At 38.8% G+C, this 13,932-nt stretch overlaps 1 protein-coding gene across 3 annotated transcripts in view; it reads right to left on the bottom strand.

Annotated features, from left to right (window-relative positions):
• Positions 1-13,932, bottom strand: part of USP40 (ubiquitin specific peptidase 40) — a 72,065-nt gene that overhangs the window by 3,733 nt on the left and 54,400 nt on the right. For all 3 annotated transcript variants that reach the window (XM_084891752.1, XM_084891750.1, XM_084891751.1), the window contains exons 24-30: positions 13,695-13,769; positions 10,195-10,321; positions 8,387-8,481; positions 7,044-7,162; positions 3,265-3,330; positions 1,263-1,470; positions 1,052-1,147 (exon numbers count right to left, since the gene is read on the bottom strand). In XM_084891752.1, the coding sequence (XP_084747878.1) occupies positions 1,052-1,147; positions 1,263-1,470; positions 3,265-3,330; positions 7,044-7,162; positions 8,387-8,481; positions 10,195-10,321; positions 13,695-13,769 (786 nt within the window). The remainder of the gene's footprint in view (positions 1-1,051; positions 1,148-1,262; positions 1,471-3,264; positions 3,331-7,043; positions 7,163-8,386; positions 8,482-10,194; positions 10,322-13,694; positions 13,770-13,932) is intronic.

Genomic DNA, 13,932 nt, shown 5'->3' with positions numbered 1-13,932 from the left:
TGTAGTCAATTTAATCACTACTTCGAAGTTGTGCATTTTGTTTCTTACATCTATTCTTCTAAAGACTGGAAATCACTGCTTTTCACACATAAGCCTTTACACTGACCTGTGCTTGGTGTGAGCAGAGGTGCGCACAAATGTTATGGGATCTGGGGCTGACATAAGCTTGGGACCCTCTTAATGATTAAAACCAAAATTATGACTGCATTTTTTTCTGTATGGAACCAATTTTCCCAGAACCACTTACTGAATAACCCATTTTTAATGTAGATCTGAAATACCTGTCAATTCCGTCTGGGGGGGTCGGTATTATCAGAACTAATAATCAGGCAATTCACATGTTTATCCTCTTTAGTGTAACCGTCTGGGTTTTCACTGGGATAACTCTATCCTGTTCTTAGAAAGGAAGCCTCCCAGGAGTAAAAACTGAAGCTTTACCACCACTCAAAATTTCTGTATATTCTCCAGAGAGGTCTTACAAATCTTTTTGTTGGCTGTATTCCTAGTTACCTTAGAATTTTATGAATGTTGATCTTGTAGTCTCTTTAATGTCCTATGCAGAAACATGGCAGGTAAACAGCTTTATTTACTTTTTAGGGGAGGAGGGTCAATTATCTAATAGTATTGACTAGGGGAGGAGGGTCAATTATCTAATAGTATTGACTAGAAGTGGTGATTAAGGGATTAAATCAATTTATTCTGATTAAGTAGTTCACTTAATTGAAAAATATTACCACATGACAAGTTTGTCGGAGGAATGTAAGAATGGCCCATGTCAAGGACATATTTCTTAGTAACACCTATTTTAATGATTTACAACAGCAAACTAGAAATGGAAGGAAATGTTTTAACCTAATGCAGGTACCTACTCACACCTACAGCAGCAACACTGTTAGTGTAAAACTTCAGAAGCCTTTACTCACATCAGACCCACAGTTTTGTGGACTGCATGAGGAGCTGTCTGCTCTCCCCTTCATGTTCTGTGCCATGAAGATTTCATAAATCATTTCTACGAAACCATCTAATCTTGGTGTTTTGTCAAACAACTTACCTTAATACCAATAATATCTCCATCTTTCAAGTAATAAGGTGCCCCCTGCAAATTATCTTGCTTTTTCTTCTTTTTCCTCTTGGTAATTTGCTGGTTCTATAGAAAAATTAAGCATCTTAAATAAAGAAAACCACCTCAAATTCTTACTAACTTCCCTATCTGTGAAAACTTGCAGTTAAGCTGTTGCTATGCAGGAAGTACCACACTTTACCCAGCTGGACACTGGAAGCCACTCAAACTTGTCAGGAAAGTATTTGGCAATTTCGATCTTCTCTACAGGAAGGGAACAGAAGCCAGCCACTCGTTGCCGCAGGGAGCTGGCAGTGGGCCGGGCAGCGTCCCACACCATGTCCACGGGCAGGGCATATGCCCGTTCGCCAGGGAGGCGCATCCGTGTCCTCAGCAGCATGTCCTGAGGGCTGCACCAGAAACAGAAAAACATCAGATTTAAATTGAGAAATACACGATCGATATGAGGGGGAGTGATGTGCGAAGCTTCCCCTCCAGCTCTTCTCATTTTTCTAAGAGGTGCCACTAAACCCTCATTTCCTTTCCTCCTGACCCAGGACGGAGTGAAGCTCCCCTTCTGAGCTGGCAGAAGACACTGAAGGTGGAAGAAGCTCCTCCCAGACGGAGGGTCCCAGCCACAGTGACTGCCTGGGCGGTGCTAAAAGTCTGACTTGCTGTGGGGTAGCCAGGAAGAAGGGAAAGATTAATCCAAAAGGTGGGAGTAGAAGAGACCTATGGAGACTGTTATACACATGAAATAAAACGGCAGGCAAGACTGGAAGCTGGAGGGGGGAATGAAAACTACTGTTTCACTTGTTTTTAGGATGGTGAGACAGGAGTGGTTTTAAAGATTATTTCTGTTATATTGGTGTTTTTACCAAAAGAAAGAGTGATGCAATGGGAGAAAAGAGAATTGGAGGAGACCGAACCTTCTCCATGAGGGAGCAGGGGTGGGGGAGGTCAGCACAGATGCTGGAGCTGCCAAGAAGGCTGGGGTGAAGAGGACGATGAGGAACCAGAGGCTGGCTAGGGGTCTAAGTAAGTGCAGAGCACTTCAAAGGGATATTGCTTATTGAAAACAAAAGATCCTGCTTAAAACAGACATGGCAGATAAATGTCATCACAGAAAGAGCTCACACAAACTAGACCCCATTAAAATAGGCAAAATGTATGAAATAATTCACAAATGTCTTACAAGCCTTTGAAAAAAAATGCCCAATCTCAGTAGCAATCAAAGCAATGAAGCAAACATTTAAACAATGACAATATTCAGTGTTGGTTTGAGGGTGAAGTAAATACTCAAAACACTGTGAACATCAACTGGTATAACTTACCTGGAAAGGAATTAATAACTTATTTTAAAAGGTTTAAAATGTCCATACCATTTGATCCAGAAACTACTGGTAACACAATTTGTATTAAGACAGTCACATCACTTAAAGGTCAGTGGCTGAAAGAGTGCAATCAAAGTTACTGGATGTCAGGTGAAGGAACCTTAATCGGTGATGCTAACAAAAGACTTAGTATTCAGTTAATTGCCACGCATCCAAAATGGAAATCCCCACACACCACGATATTTTGAATTTAATTAAATCAATTCGCAATGAATACAAATATATTACAATTCAGGTGTTCTTGAATATTTTCAGCTGAAATTTCTAATGAAAAATGATTTGGGGAAAACATTTTTTTTTTTTTAAATAGACATGTGTGGGGAAGGTCCGCAGCTTGTGTCTATAGACGCTTATGGCGTACAATATAAAAGTTTCTTCTATAGTGAAAAAATAAACTTTGGAATGCTTTTTTATTCAAACAGTACTTTCACTTTGACAAAATCACTGTTCTAGATGTTGGGGATACAGCCATGACCAAAAAACAAAGTGCTTATTCTCGCAAAGATTATATCCTAGTAGCGGGAGACATAATATGTCAGGCTTGATATTCGGATGAAAAAAGAATGAAGGGCCAGAGTGAGAGGTGCTATAAGGCAGTTTGACCTCAGACTCACCACCTACATCAACAGAGCGAACACAAGCATCCAGCTTGTCCTTCAAGATCGAGTGGGCTTAGTGTGCACTTGGACTTACTGAACAGTCTCATTTTTATGGAAAATGGGTTCCATGTTATAGACACAGAACAAAATCTGTTTTAATCTGCCATACTACTGAGAAGCCACCCACTGTGATAAGACAGGTAATTCTTACCCTAAGTGTTCTTCTTTCTGAAGGGGCTCTAAGCAGATCTCAGTTCTCCTCCCCAACTTATAGTCCCTGATAATAAAACAAGAGTGACATCATTTAATTTTTTAAAACATTTTTTTGGTCAATTTTGTCTTAATAAGCAAAATATTATACATTTAAGACAGCTGGTTTGGCTCAGTGGATAGAATGTCAGCCTGTGGACTGAAGAGTTCTGGGTTCAATTCAGTCAAGGGGGCATGCAAGAGGCAGATGATTAATGATTCTCTCTTCCTCTGAAATCAATACACACACACACACACACACACACACACACACACATATATATATATATATATATATATATATACACACACATATATATATATATATATAATTTAAATACTACTATGAACAATTATACTCCAACACAATGGACAACCTAGGAGAAATGGGTAAATTCTTAGGAACATGTAACCTACAAGAATGAATCATAAAGGAAAGAAAATACAAATTATTACTAAGGAAATCAAATAAAAAAATCACAAATCTCTCAACCAAGAAAAGTCTAGGACCAAATGGTTTTCACTGATGAATTCTAACAGATATTTAAAAAATAGTTATCCTCCTCAAACTCATTCAAACTTATTTTATGAGGGCAGCACTACACTGATATCAAAGTCAGACAAAGACACTAAGAAAATTACAGGCTAATATCCCTCAGGAGCATAGATGCAAAAATCCTCAAATTAGCGAACTGAATTCAACAATACATTATAAGGATCATATACCATGATCAAATGGGAGTTATGCTAGAGATACAAGGTTGTGTCAAATATCTGCAAATCAACTAGTGTGACATACCACATTAACAGAATGAAGGATAAAAATCTGATCACCTCAATAGATGTAGGAAAATACATCTGACTAAATTCAACATCGTAGGAAAATACATCTGACTAAATTCAACATCTTTTCTTTTTAAAAAAAATATATTTTATTGAGTTTTTACAGAGAGGAAGAGAGAGGGATTGAAAGCTAGAAACATCGATGAGAGAGAAACATTAATCAGCTGCCTCTTGCACACCTCCTACTGTGGATGTGCCTGCAACCAAGGTACATGCCATTGACTGGAATCGAACCTGGGACCTTTCAGTTCGCAGGCCAATGCTCTATCCACTGAGCCAAACCAGTTTCGGCTCAACATATTTTCATGTTAAAAACTCAACAAACTGGATATAGAGGAAATGTACAGGAGAAAGGTCATATATGACAAGCCCACAGTTAACATACTCAGTGGCGAAAAGCTAAAAGCTTTTCTTCTATGATCAAGAACAAGACAAGATGCTTGCTCTTGCCACTCTTATTCTATAGTATTAGAAGTCCTAGTCAGGGCAATTAGGTAAGAGGAAGAAGTAAAACTATTTGCAGATGACATGGTTATAGTTAGAAAACCTTAAACACTAATACAAAAAAACAACAACCCTATTAAAACTAATAAACTTGCAGGATACAAAAATCAATATACAAAAATCAGCTAGCTACATTTTATACACTAACAACTATCAGAAAGTTCCATTTACAACAGCATTAAAAGGAATACTTAGGAATACATTTAACCAAGGTGAAAGGTCTGTTCACTGAAAACTATAAGACATTGATGAAGGAAATCGATCAAGACACAAATGGAAAGATATTCCATATTCATGCACTAGAGGAATATTGTTAAAATGTTCATACTACCTAAAATGATCTACATGTAAAATACAAACCCTATTAAATCTCAATGGCATTTTTCACAGAAATAGAAAAATCAATCCTAAATTTTGTATGGAATTTGTATGAAATTATATTATGAAGCTATGTAAAAGTCGGGTACTGGCATAAAAACACACAGATTTATGGAACACAACAGAGACCCCAGACATAAACCCACATATATGCTCAATTAACTTACAACAAAGGCACCAAGAAAATACAATGGGAAAAGAATACTCTCTTCTATAAATGGTGCTGGGGAAAATGGACTGCTGTCTTAATACATCACACACAAAATCTACTCAAAATAGATTAAAGACTTGAACCTAAGATTGGAAACTATAAAACTCCTAGAAAAATAACAGGGTAGGCTCCTAAGTTCCTTGACATTGGTCTTGGCAATGATTTTTTGGATTTCACTAAGAACAAAGACAACACAAATGAAAATAAACAAGTGGACTACATTAAACTAAAAACCTGCACAGCAAAGGAAACCAACAAAATAAAAAGGACTGGGAGAATCTATGAACTGGGAGAAAGTATTTGCCAATCATATACCTGGTAAGGGGTTAATACCCAAAATAATATAAAAAATCCATACAACTCAATAGCAAAACCCCCAATTTGATTTAAAAAATAGAGAAACGAATAGACATTTTTCTAAAGAATATATACTAATAGCCAATAGGTACATGGAAAGGTGCTCAAAATCACTACACTAGTCATCAGGAAAATGAAAATCAAAACAACTAGTTTTCACCTCACACCTATTAGAATGGTTATCATAAACAAATAATAAAAAACCAAAACCACAAGAGAGAAGTACTGGTGAGGATGTGGAAAAGAGTGAACCTTTGCGTATTACTGGTGGGAATGTATTGTAAATTGATACATCCATTGTGAAAAAACAGCATGAAGGTTCCTCAAAAAATTAAAAATAGAACTACCATACCAAATGATCCAGCAACTCTACTTTTTCAGGACATCAATGAGAAAGGAAATGAAAGGCTATCAAAGAAATACCTGCACTCCCATGTTCATTGTAGCATTATTCTCAACAGCTAAGAGATGGAAGCAACCTAAGTGTCCACCGACAAACAAATGAATGGATAAAGATAAAATGCGCGCGCACACACACAGGCACGCACACACACACACACACACACACACACATATGCACGCGCGCACTTGTGTGACTATTATTCGGCCACAAGAAAGAAAGACATTCTGTTGTTTGGACCTTGAGGTCATTATGATAAGATTAAGTCAGATAGACAAACACTATGATATTTATATGTAGAATCTGAAAAAGCCAAATTCATAGCAGTAGACACCAGAACAGTGGTTACCAGGGGCTGAGAGAGTAGATATTAAACATTCTCACCATGAAAAAGAAATTATGTGATGTGATGCAGGTGTCAGCTAGTGCTATTGTGGTGATCGTTTTGCAATGTATGTGTATCAAATCAACGTTTTGTATGCCTTAACTTACACAATGTTATATTAGTTACAGCTTAATAAAGCTAGAAGAAAAAACGCAGGATTTTGTTCAGTCTCTGGAACATAGTAAACATACATGAAGCTACATTTTATACTTAACTAGAGGCCAGGTGCATGAAATTTATGCACGGGAGGGGGGTATCCCTCAGCTCAGCCTGCACCCTATTCAATCTGGGACCCCTTTAGGACGGTGGGACATCCCTATCACTATCCAGGACTGCTGGCTCCCAACTGCCCTCCCCTGCAAGCCTGGTTCTCCCCACCTCCAAACTGCTCCCCCCTGCAGGCCTCCCCTTCCCGGGAGTCCTAGTCATCCCAACTGCCCTCCTCAGCTGGCCTGGTCACCCATAACTGCCTTCCCTGCTGGCCATCTTGTGGTGGCCATCTTGTGTCTTGGTGTGATGGTCAATTTGCATATTACGATTTTATTAGATCGATATGGACAGTGAAACTGTTCCAGAGTTTGATTTATGGTAAGAAGCATCACCCAGTTGACATGTGGAATTGCCAGGGTCAGGCTTTGTTACTGAATTCAACAAGGAACCCACCTGAGCTGCTGCTGGTTTTTTCGTAAAAGCCTCCCAAGGCGTTTACTGTCCACTGTCCAGGCTCTGAGGAAGGCAGGGGACCGGATGAAAAACTCCAACAAGGAGGGCAACGTCATAGCCTAGAAAAGAAACAGGCATTTGTAGAAATTTGTCCAAGGGTTTGGAAAAGCACTCTTAAAAAGAGACTGCTTTAGGAAGAAATGACGCACGAAACGAACATCTGAGGGAAAGAGTATCTTGAGTAATGGTACTACCTACTGAAACATTCCCAGAATGAATTCAAACTAATCGGCCGAGAGGTAAGTGAGTTTCCGATTTCTAAATCTGAACCCAAAACTCCCTTTTGATCAGTATGTTGAAACTTTAAAATTTTTAGTTGAGTCTAACTCTCAAGAGCAGAGGTCACTACAGAGGAAGCAAGGGCCTTGTCTACTCCATCCTGTGTCTCCAGCAGTGTCTGCACTGTCCAGAAAGTAACTTTTGATTCTGAAATATTTCAGAATCTTTGGATCCTACTGCTAGCCCCAAACTGCTGCACTAATTCTAGAGGAGTAGATAATATATTATTTAGGTTGCAGTATATAAAATGGCCAATATCCATCCATTTTAACCTAAAAATAGCAACTCTGTATCTTTCCATCCAATATGAGGAAAACAAGTCTCTTCCTACTTGTTCTCATGATAATTAAACCATTTCTGCTTTTTCTGAGGGCACACAGGTCAAATGTTAGTGACTGATACTCTTATTATCTGCCCCCACATTTTTCCCTGTAAGAGGAAGGAGGGATGTTCACTTCAGTCCAACAGTAGTAAGATGATTCTGAACATTTAGTGTTGTATTCAATTTAGTGTTTCCATTTGGACAAAACACTCTTTCTCTATGAATATTAACACACAAGAAGACACTATAATCTGACATAAAGCTGATATTCTGACCTGAGAAATCGATACTGCCTCTTTAACAACATATAACACATGGATCACAATGATACAAAAACAATGTAAAGGTTAAACTGAACGTTTTACAAATGTTTCAATAAATCATGTTTACCTAAAAGGTAAAAATAAACATAAGCTGCAAATCACTGAGGATATATTTGAATGAAAGCACAGCATGCCTGTCAGGAGGAATGAGAGCCACAAGGGCAGCCGGCAGAAAAGAAGACCAGGGAGCTGAGCCGTGTGCGTGTCGCCTGCTGGGTACTTACCACTGAACATGGCATGTAATACATGCCATATCAGAACAGACTGTAAGTGAGGGAAAAGGAGATAGAAGAATAGATTAATATCTCACTGGAAGCAGCCAGACGCCCTCTCAGGTATGCTGCAGGAAGAAGTCTGACCTGAGCCTTCAGCTCCGCCAAGGTGGCATCTTCTGAGATTTCGACGTCTCCCAGACAGCGGAGGGGAACATCTGCATGCACGTCGCCAGCAGCACCTGCAGAGGACAGAGCCAGATGTCAGAAAGGAGCTGGAAATGCATTTGTTTCATGTTTCTAAAATATAGGTATGTCAAGTTTTGATGTCATAAATACTTTTATAAAATTCCATTCCTTTAACTCAGCATCTGAGTTCCTCCAACGCAGGCCTCCTACCTGTGGAGGGGAGGCAGCTACTGGCACAGAACCACGGCTTTCTCACTGGTGTGGGTTCGAGGAATTTCATGCATGTGTCTACTAGAATGTTCTTTTTGATACTCCTCCCTCAAAGAGGACTTTGCTGGTAGGATACTTTGCCCTTATTCTTTGTCACATTCCTGTTTCTCACATCACACCTATCCCACCTGTTTCTGTTTTCTTGGGTGTGTATAAAGACTATGACAGTCAGGAGAGGGCAGACCTGCATTCTCATCGTCTGTCAAGTGTGTGGCAGAGTGGGTGTTACATAGTTGATGTTTACTGACAGTCCTTAAAATTAAGAAAGCCTTCTACATTTATTATAAAAAGGAGAAAATAAAACGCTCTCTCATCTAAAATCCTGGGTATAAAAGTTGGCAACTAAATTTAAAATTCAGAATAATTTAACTCTTTTTGCTTTGGTTAAATCTTAGTTTATTGCTGGCACACTGCTAATATACCACAAAATTAAACTGTAAATAAATTAAAACAAAAATCTTCATGAACGGTTTTTCTTGTGCCTCAAGGACACCACATGCTAATAGATACTTTTTAGAAACTCTCGGAATTAAAAATTTCTCATGTGTTTTTATATATAGACAGACTATCAAATAATGATCCTGTTTCTTCACTTTCATGGGAAAACTCAATGATTAAACACACTTTTTAAGTTTGTAGCAAACTCTATATGTAACTATTATTCTATTACCAAAGCATTTTTAGATTTAGTTAACACATGTGACCCAACCAAAAAATAACTTAATGCTAATTTCATAGCTAATTCAACATGAAAATATTTTATTGGTCTAAACATGTATTCTTAACTTCAAAGAGTAAGGAGAGAAGAACTAGATTCATTTTTAGTAGTTTCAACACTGAGGTTTAAAAGGTAAAAAAGAAATATAAGTATATAATACTCTACCCCACCCAAAAAAGCTAAATAGCTAAAGCATGATTAAAAAAATATAAAGAGTTGATGCAACTAAAAATATATCTACAGTCACAAAGGAGGCTGATGGTTGTTTTCTTTATATCGAAGCTGAAACGCACTGACAATGGAAAGCCAAACCCCTGCTGTCATTTCTTGCTGATTGTGATCTGTGCTGGGTTCTGTCTGTGGAGCCACTTAAGCCACTAAGAAGTAAAGCAGAAGGTGGTGAGGGTTGGAATGCCCTGGAGGCAGCTCCTGGGGGGCAGGCGCAGTGTAGGTTACAGGGACGGACTCCAGCCCTGCCTCTGCCGGCTGCCTCCATATCCTAGCCTACCATGAGGACCCTGAGAGATGACATAAAAATTCCTTGAAAAAATATAGCAACATAAAGACTTTGACATGATGTACCTTATAGCGAGTGGTTGGTTTTAAAGCATTCATAAAAGGGGAATTGTGTTACTGCTTTGGAATGACTTGTGGAATAAATAGGTTGATTTTCAACCATACATTTAAAAAAAGAAATGTCATTTGCCCTCAGAGCAGAAGCAGTTGTTTTACTTTTCCTTATGACACGTTCGCCACTGAGATTCTATTGTATTCTCACCTGGGGTGGAAGTAGCTCTCCAGACCTCGCCTTGAGAAGGGGTACCGTTCCTCTGGTCCAGATGTCTCTTCCCCTGACCCTTGGGCCCTGGAGGCTGGTACCACCAGATGGGCACCTTCAGGAGACCCTGGAGAAGGGAGCATTTCTTACTGTTGTGAGGTACACAGATTAAGTGAACTTGCATTGCTATTTCCATAAAGAGGAACATCTTTTTTTTTTTTTTTTTTTTTTTATATCTTTTATTGATTTTCACAGAGAAGAAGAGAGAGGGATAGAGAGTTAGAAACATCGATGAGAGAGAGTCATCGATCAGCTGCCTCTGCACACCCCCTACTGGGGATGTGCCCGCAACCAAGGTACATGCCCTTGACCAGAATCGAACCCGGGACCTTTCAGTCCGCAGGCCGACGCTCTATCCGCTGAGCCAAACCGGTCCTGGCAAGAGGAACATCTTGATGACAAAAAGTGTTCACGAATTTTTTGTTTTTCCTTTTAGATGTATAACTGCTATATATTACACTTTTTAAAATATATATATTTTATTGATTTTACATAGAGAGGAATTGAGAGGGACAGAGAGTTAGAAACGTCGATGAGAGAGAAATACCGACCAGCTGCCTCTTGTAACCCCCCCTCCCCCCGCACTGGGGATGTGCCCGCAACCAAGGTACATGTCCTTGACCGGAATCGAACCCGGGACCTTTCAGTCTGCAGGCCGACGCTCTATCCACTGAGCCAAACCAGTCCCGGCATACACTTTTGTTTTTATAATCAAAATGTTTGTGATAAAAATAAGACTAAATGTTCTTTGTTTAGAAGTAGCTCAGTAGTTATAATACATGAACAGTATAAACTAATTAGCAAAATGTTTGACATAACCAACTATATAAATACTAGAGGCCCAGTGCACAATTCATGCACGGGGTGTGTGTGTGTGTGTGTGTGTGTGCGCGCGTGTCCCTCAGCCTGCCCTGCACCCTCTCCAATCAGGGACCCCTCGAAGGATGTCTGACTGCCCATTTAGGCCCCATTTTATAGGCAGTCGGACATCCCTCTCACAATCCAGGACTGCTGGCACCCAACCCCTTGCCTGCCTGGCTGATTGCCCCTATCTGCTTCTGCCTGCCAGCCTGAATGACGCCTAACTGCACCCCTGTCAGCCTAATTGCCCCTAACTGCCCTCCCCAGCTGGCCTGGTCACCCCTAACAGCCCTCCCCTTCAGGCCTGGTCCCCCCCAACTGCCCTCCTCTTCCAGCCCAGTTAGGTGGCTCCCCCACACCACTGCAGGCCTTGTCTCTCCTAACTGCCATTCCCTGCTGGCCATCTTTGACCACATGGGGGTGGCCATCTTGTGTATTGGAGTGATGGTCACTTTGCATATTACCTCTATTATTATATAGGATATTCAGGCCCCATAAGAGCAGCATGAGCACAAGACCTCAGATATGGCTCTTTCATTCATTTGAGTTCCCAGGGGAACTTGAGAGAATCAACAGTCTACTGGTCTAAGTTGGATTCCTGTACATACACTACAGGAAATAAACACATTTCCTTAAACATGTCCTGTAGTTTTAGTTTTACTAATGTAACTGGTTCTTCGCTAACTTTTTTTGTCCGTTAGTAAAGAACTTTAATAGTTTTATTAGGGATTAAAGATGTTACAGAAGATGAGAATGTGAAAAAACTATGTAAAATATTTTAAATATATATTTCAAGAAATCCATATTAAAATAATTTTTATTAAACAGGTGAAGACTGAAAAACACTCAACCTCTATTCAATGAAGTAAGTATAAATCAGAAAAACAAAATTCTATTTTTTCACTTATCAGACTGTCAAAAATCAGAAAGTTTAATAATATTCTATATGTTGTTGAAAATATGGATAAATTGGCAGGAGTATAAACTCGCAGCAAACTTTTTGGAGAGTAATTTGAAATTGTCATAATTTAAATGCCACGCCCCAGACCTGCCATCCATGGTGAGAATTTGCCTTCTGATGGACAAGCCCTGAGACAAAGTCACGGGTACAAAGGCAGTCACTGCCAATTGTGATGGCAGCAGAATACAGTGGTAGGTCTAGAAATTTATTTTGTAGATAAATGGACATTTATAATATTTTTTGCAGTATCATTTATATTAACAAAAGACTGTCAGCAACCTAAATCTTCTTTGAAAGAGATTGTTAAATTATAGTACCTCCATACAATGGGAGATATAGATACCACCTATAGAATGAGATGACTTGATGTGTACTGCTACACATCAAGGTGGGTGGGCAAAGGTGGGTTTACAGTTGCAATACAAACAATTAGTAAATAATAATACAAGAATCATTCTGTACTCATAACTGTAAACCTACTTTTCCCCACTCCTATATACGGATAACAATATGTATATGTGTGCTATGTACACACACAGACTTACTTGTGTGTTGACACAGAGGCATCTGGCTACCTCTGGAGGGACACACTGAGTGGCTGGGGGGGAAGGGAGGATAGTTATTTTTCCTGGCTCAGCTTTTTATACACTTTGAATTTTATATCATAAGTATCGCCAATTCAAAAATTAACTTTAAAGAACATGGTATGTAAAATACCACAGAATTTCACGAAGTCATGGAAAAGAATAGGTAGGTCTGTATATGCTGATATAAGGAGATCCTAAAGATATATTAAGTGAATAAAAACAAAAAAACAACTATAAAACACTATGGAATATGATCCCCTGAATGGAAACTTTAAATACATTTGCATATATTTACACTCAGCATACAGACAGGTATCACTTTTCTTCTTGAAAGGACAAGTAATTGTGGCTCTTTCTGGGGAGGAACTTTTGTTTTTCATTTTATATAACCTTCTGTGCTGTGTGAATTTTTTAATCATAAGCTAAGGGATAGCTGAGTACTGATGTTTGGGGGTCAACTTTTTTTTTTAAAATTTTTACATGGGTCCACATTAAAAATACGAATTAAGTAATGGTTTTAAAAAATGGGAATGTGCAGTGTTTATGAAAGTGGAGGGAAAGGAGTCTTCATATACTGCTGGAAGGACTGTAAATCTAGTACAACTCTTTGGGAAAACAATTTGGCAACATACTTCCTCAAGTCTTTAAAAGTTCATACCCTTTGACTTGTTAATTCCATCTTTAGAACTATCTTAAGACGGATTAGTTTTTAAGTATTATTATAAGAAAAAATTTAAAATAAGGTAAATTTCCAACAATGAAGATAAAAAGTGAATTAAACTGTGATAAGTCATACATTGTAACTGTTTTTGGATTTTATTATCAAGTCCACAAATTAAATAGAAAAGGTAGAAAATAAAATGGCATATACAACTGGTTTTATAGGAAGGAAGTACCTAAGATGTAAATATGATGGCTGTGTGGTAGACTTTGGGTAGGTTCTCTGTTCTCTTTCTGACTGTTGCATTGCCTCACTTTCCCACAGAGACAATACCCATTATTCAGAGTGTCTATTGGAAGCACAGTCTTACCGGAGGAAGAAGTTTCCCTTCAGTTAAAAGCAGAGTGTCTCCAGAACATATCATAAGCTCTTTCAGTGTTGCATCCTGGGAATACGGAAATTTTTTGTTACTTGTGACTTCTGCAAAGAACAAACAGATCACTGGACTTTTGTTTGTGAACCCTATGCCTCTATTACCCTTGAAATAAATAAATGATAAATGATAAAGCAGATGTTGAGTGGAAAATAGGCTTATAAAACAGTCTTAC

This window comes from Pipistrellus hanaki (genome assembly GCF_964339955.1).
Source record: "Pipistrellus hanaki genome assembly, chromosome: 8".
Lineage (NCBI taxonomy): Eukaryota > Metazoa > Chordata > Mammalia > Chiroptera > Vespertilionidae > Pipistrellus > Pipistrellus hanaki.
The sequence above is the reverse complement of the archived record's forward strand: the minus strand, read 5'-3'. Positions and strand labels throughout refer to the sequence as shown.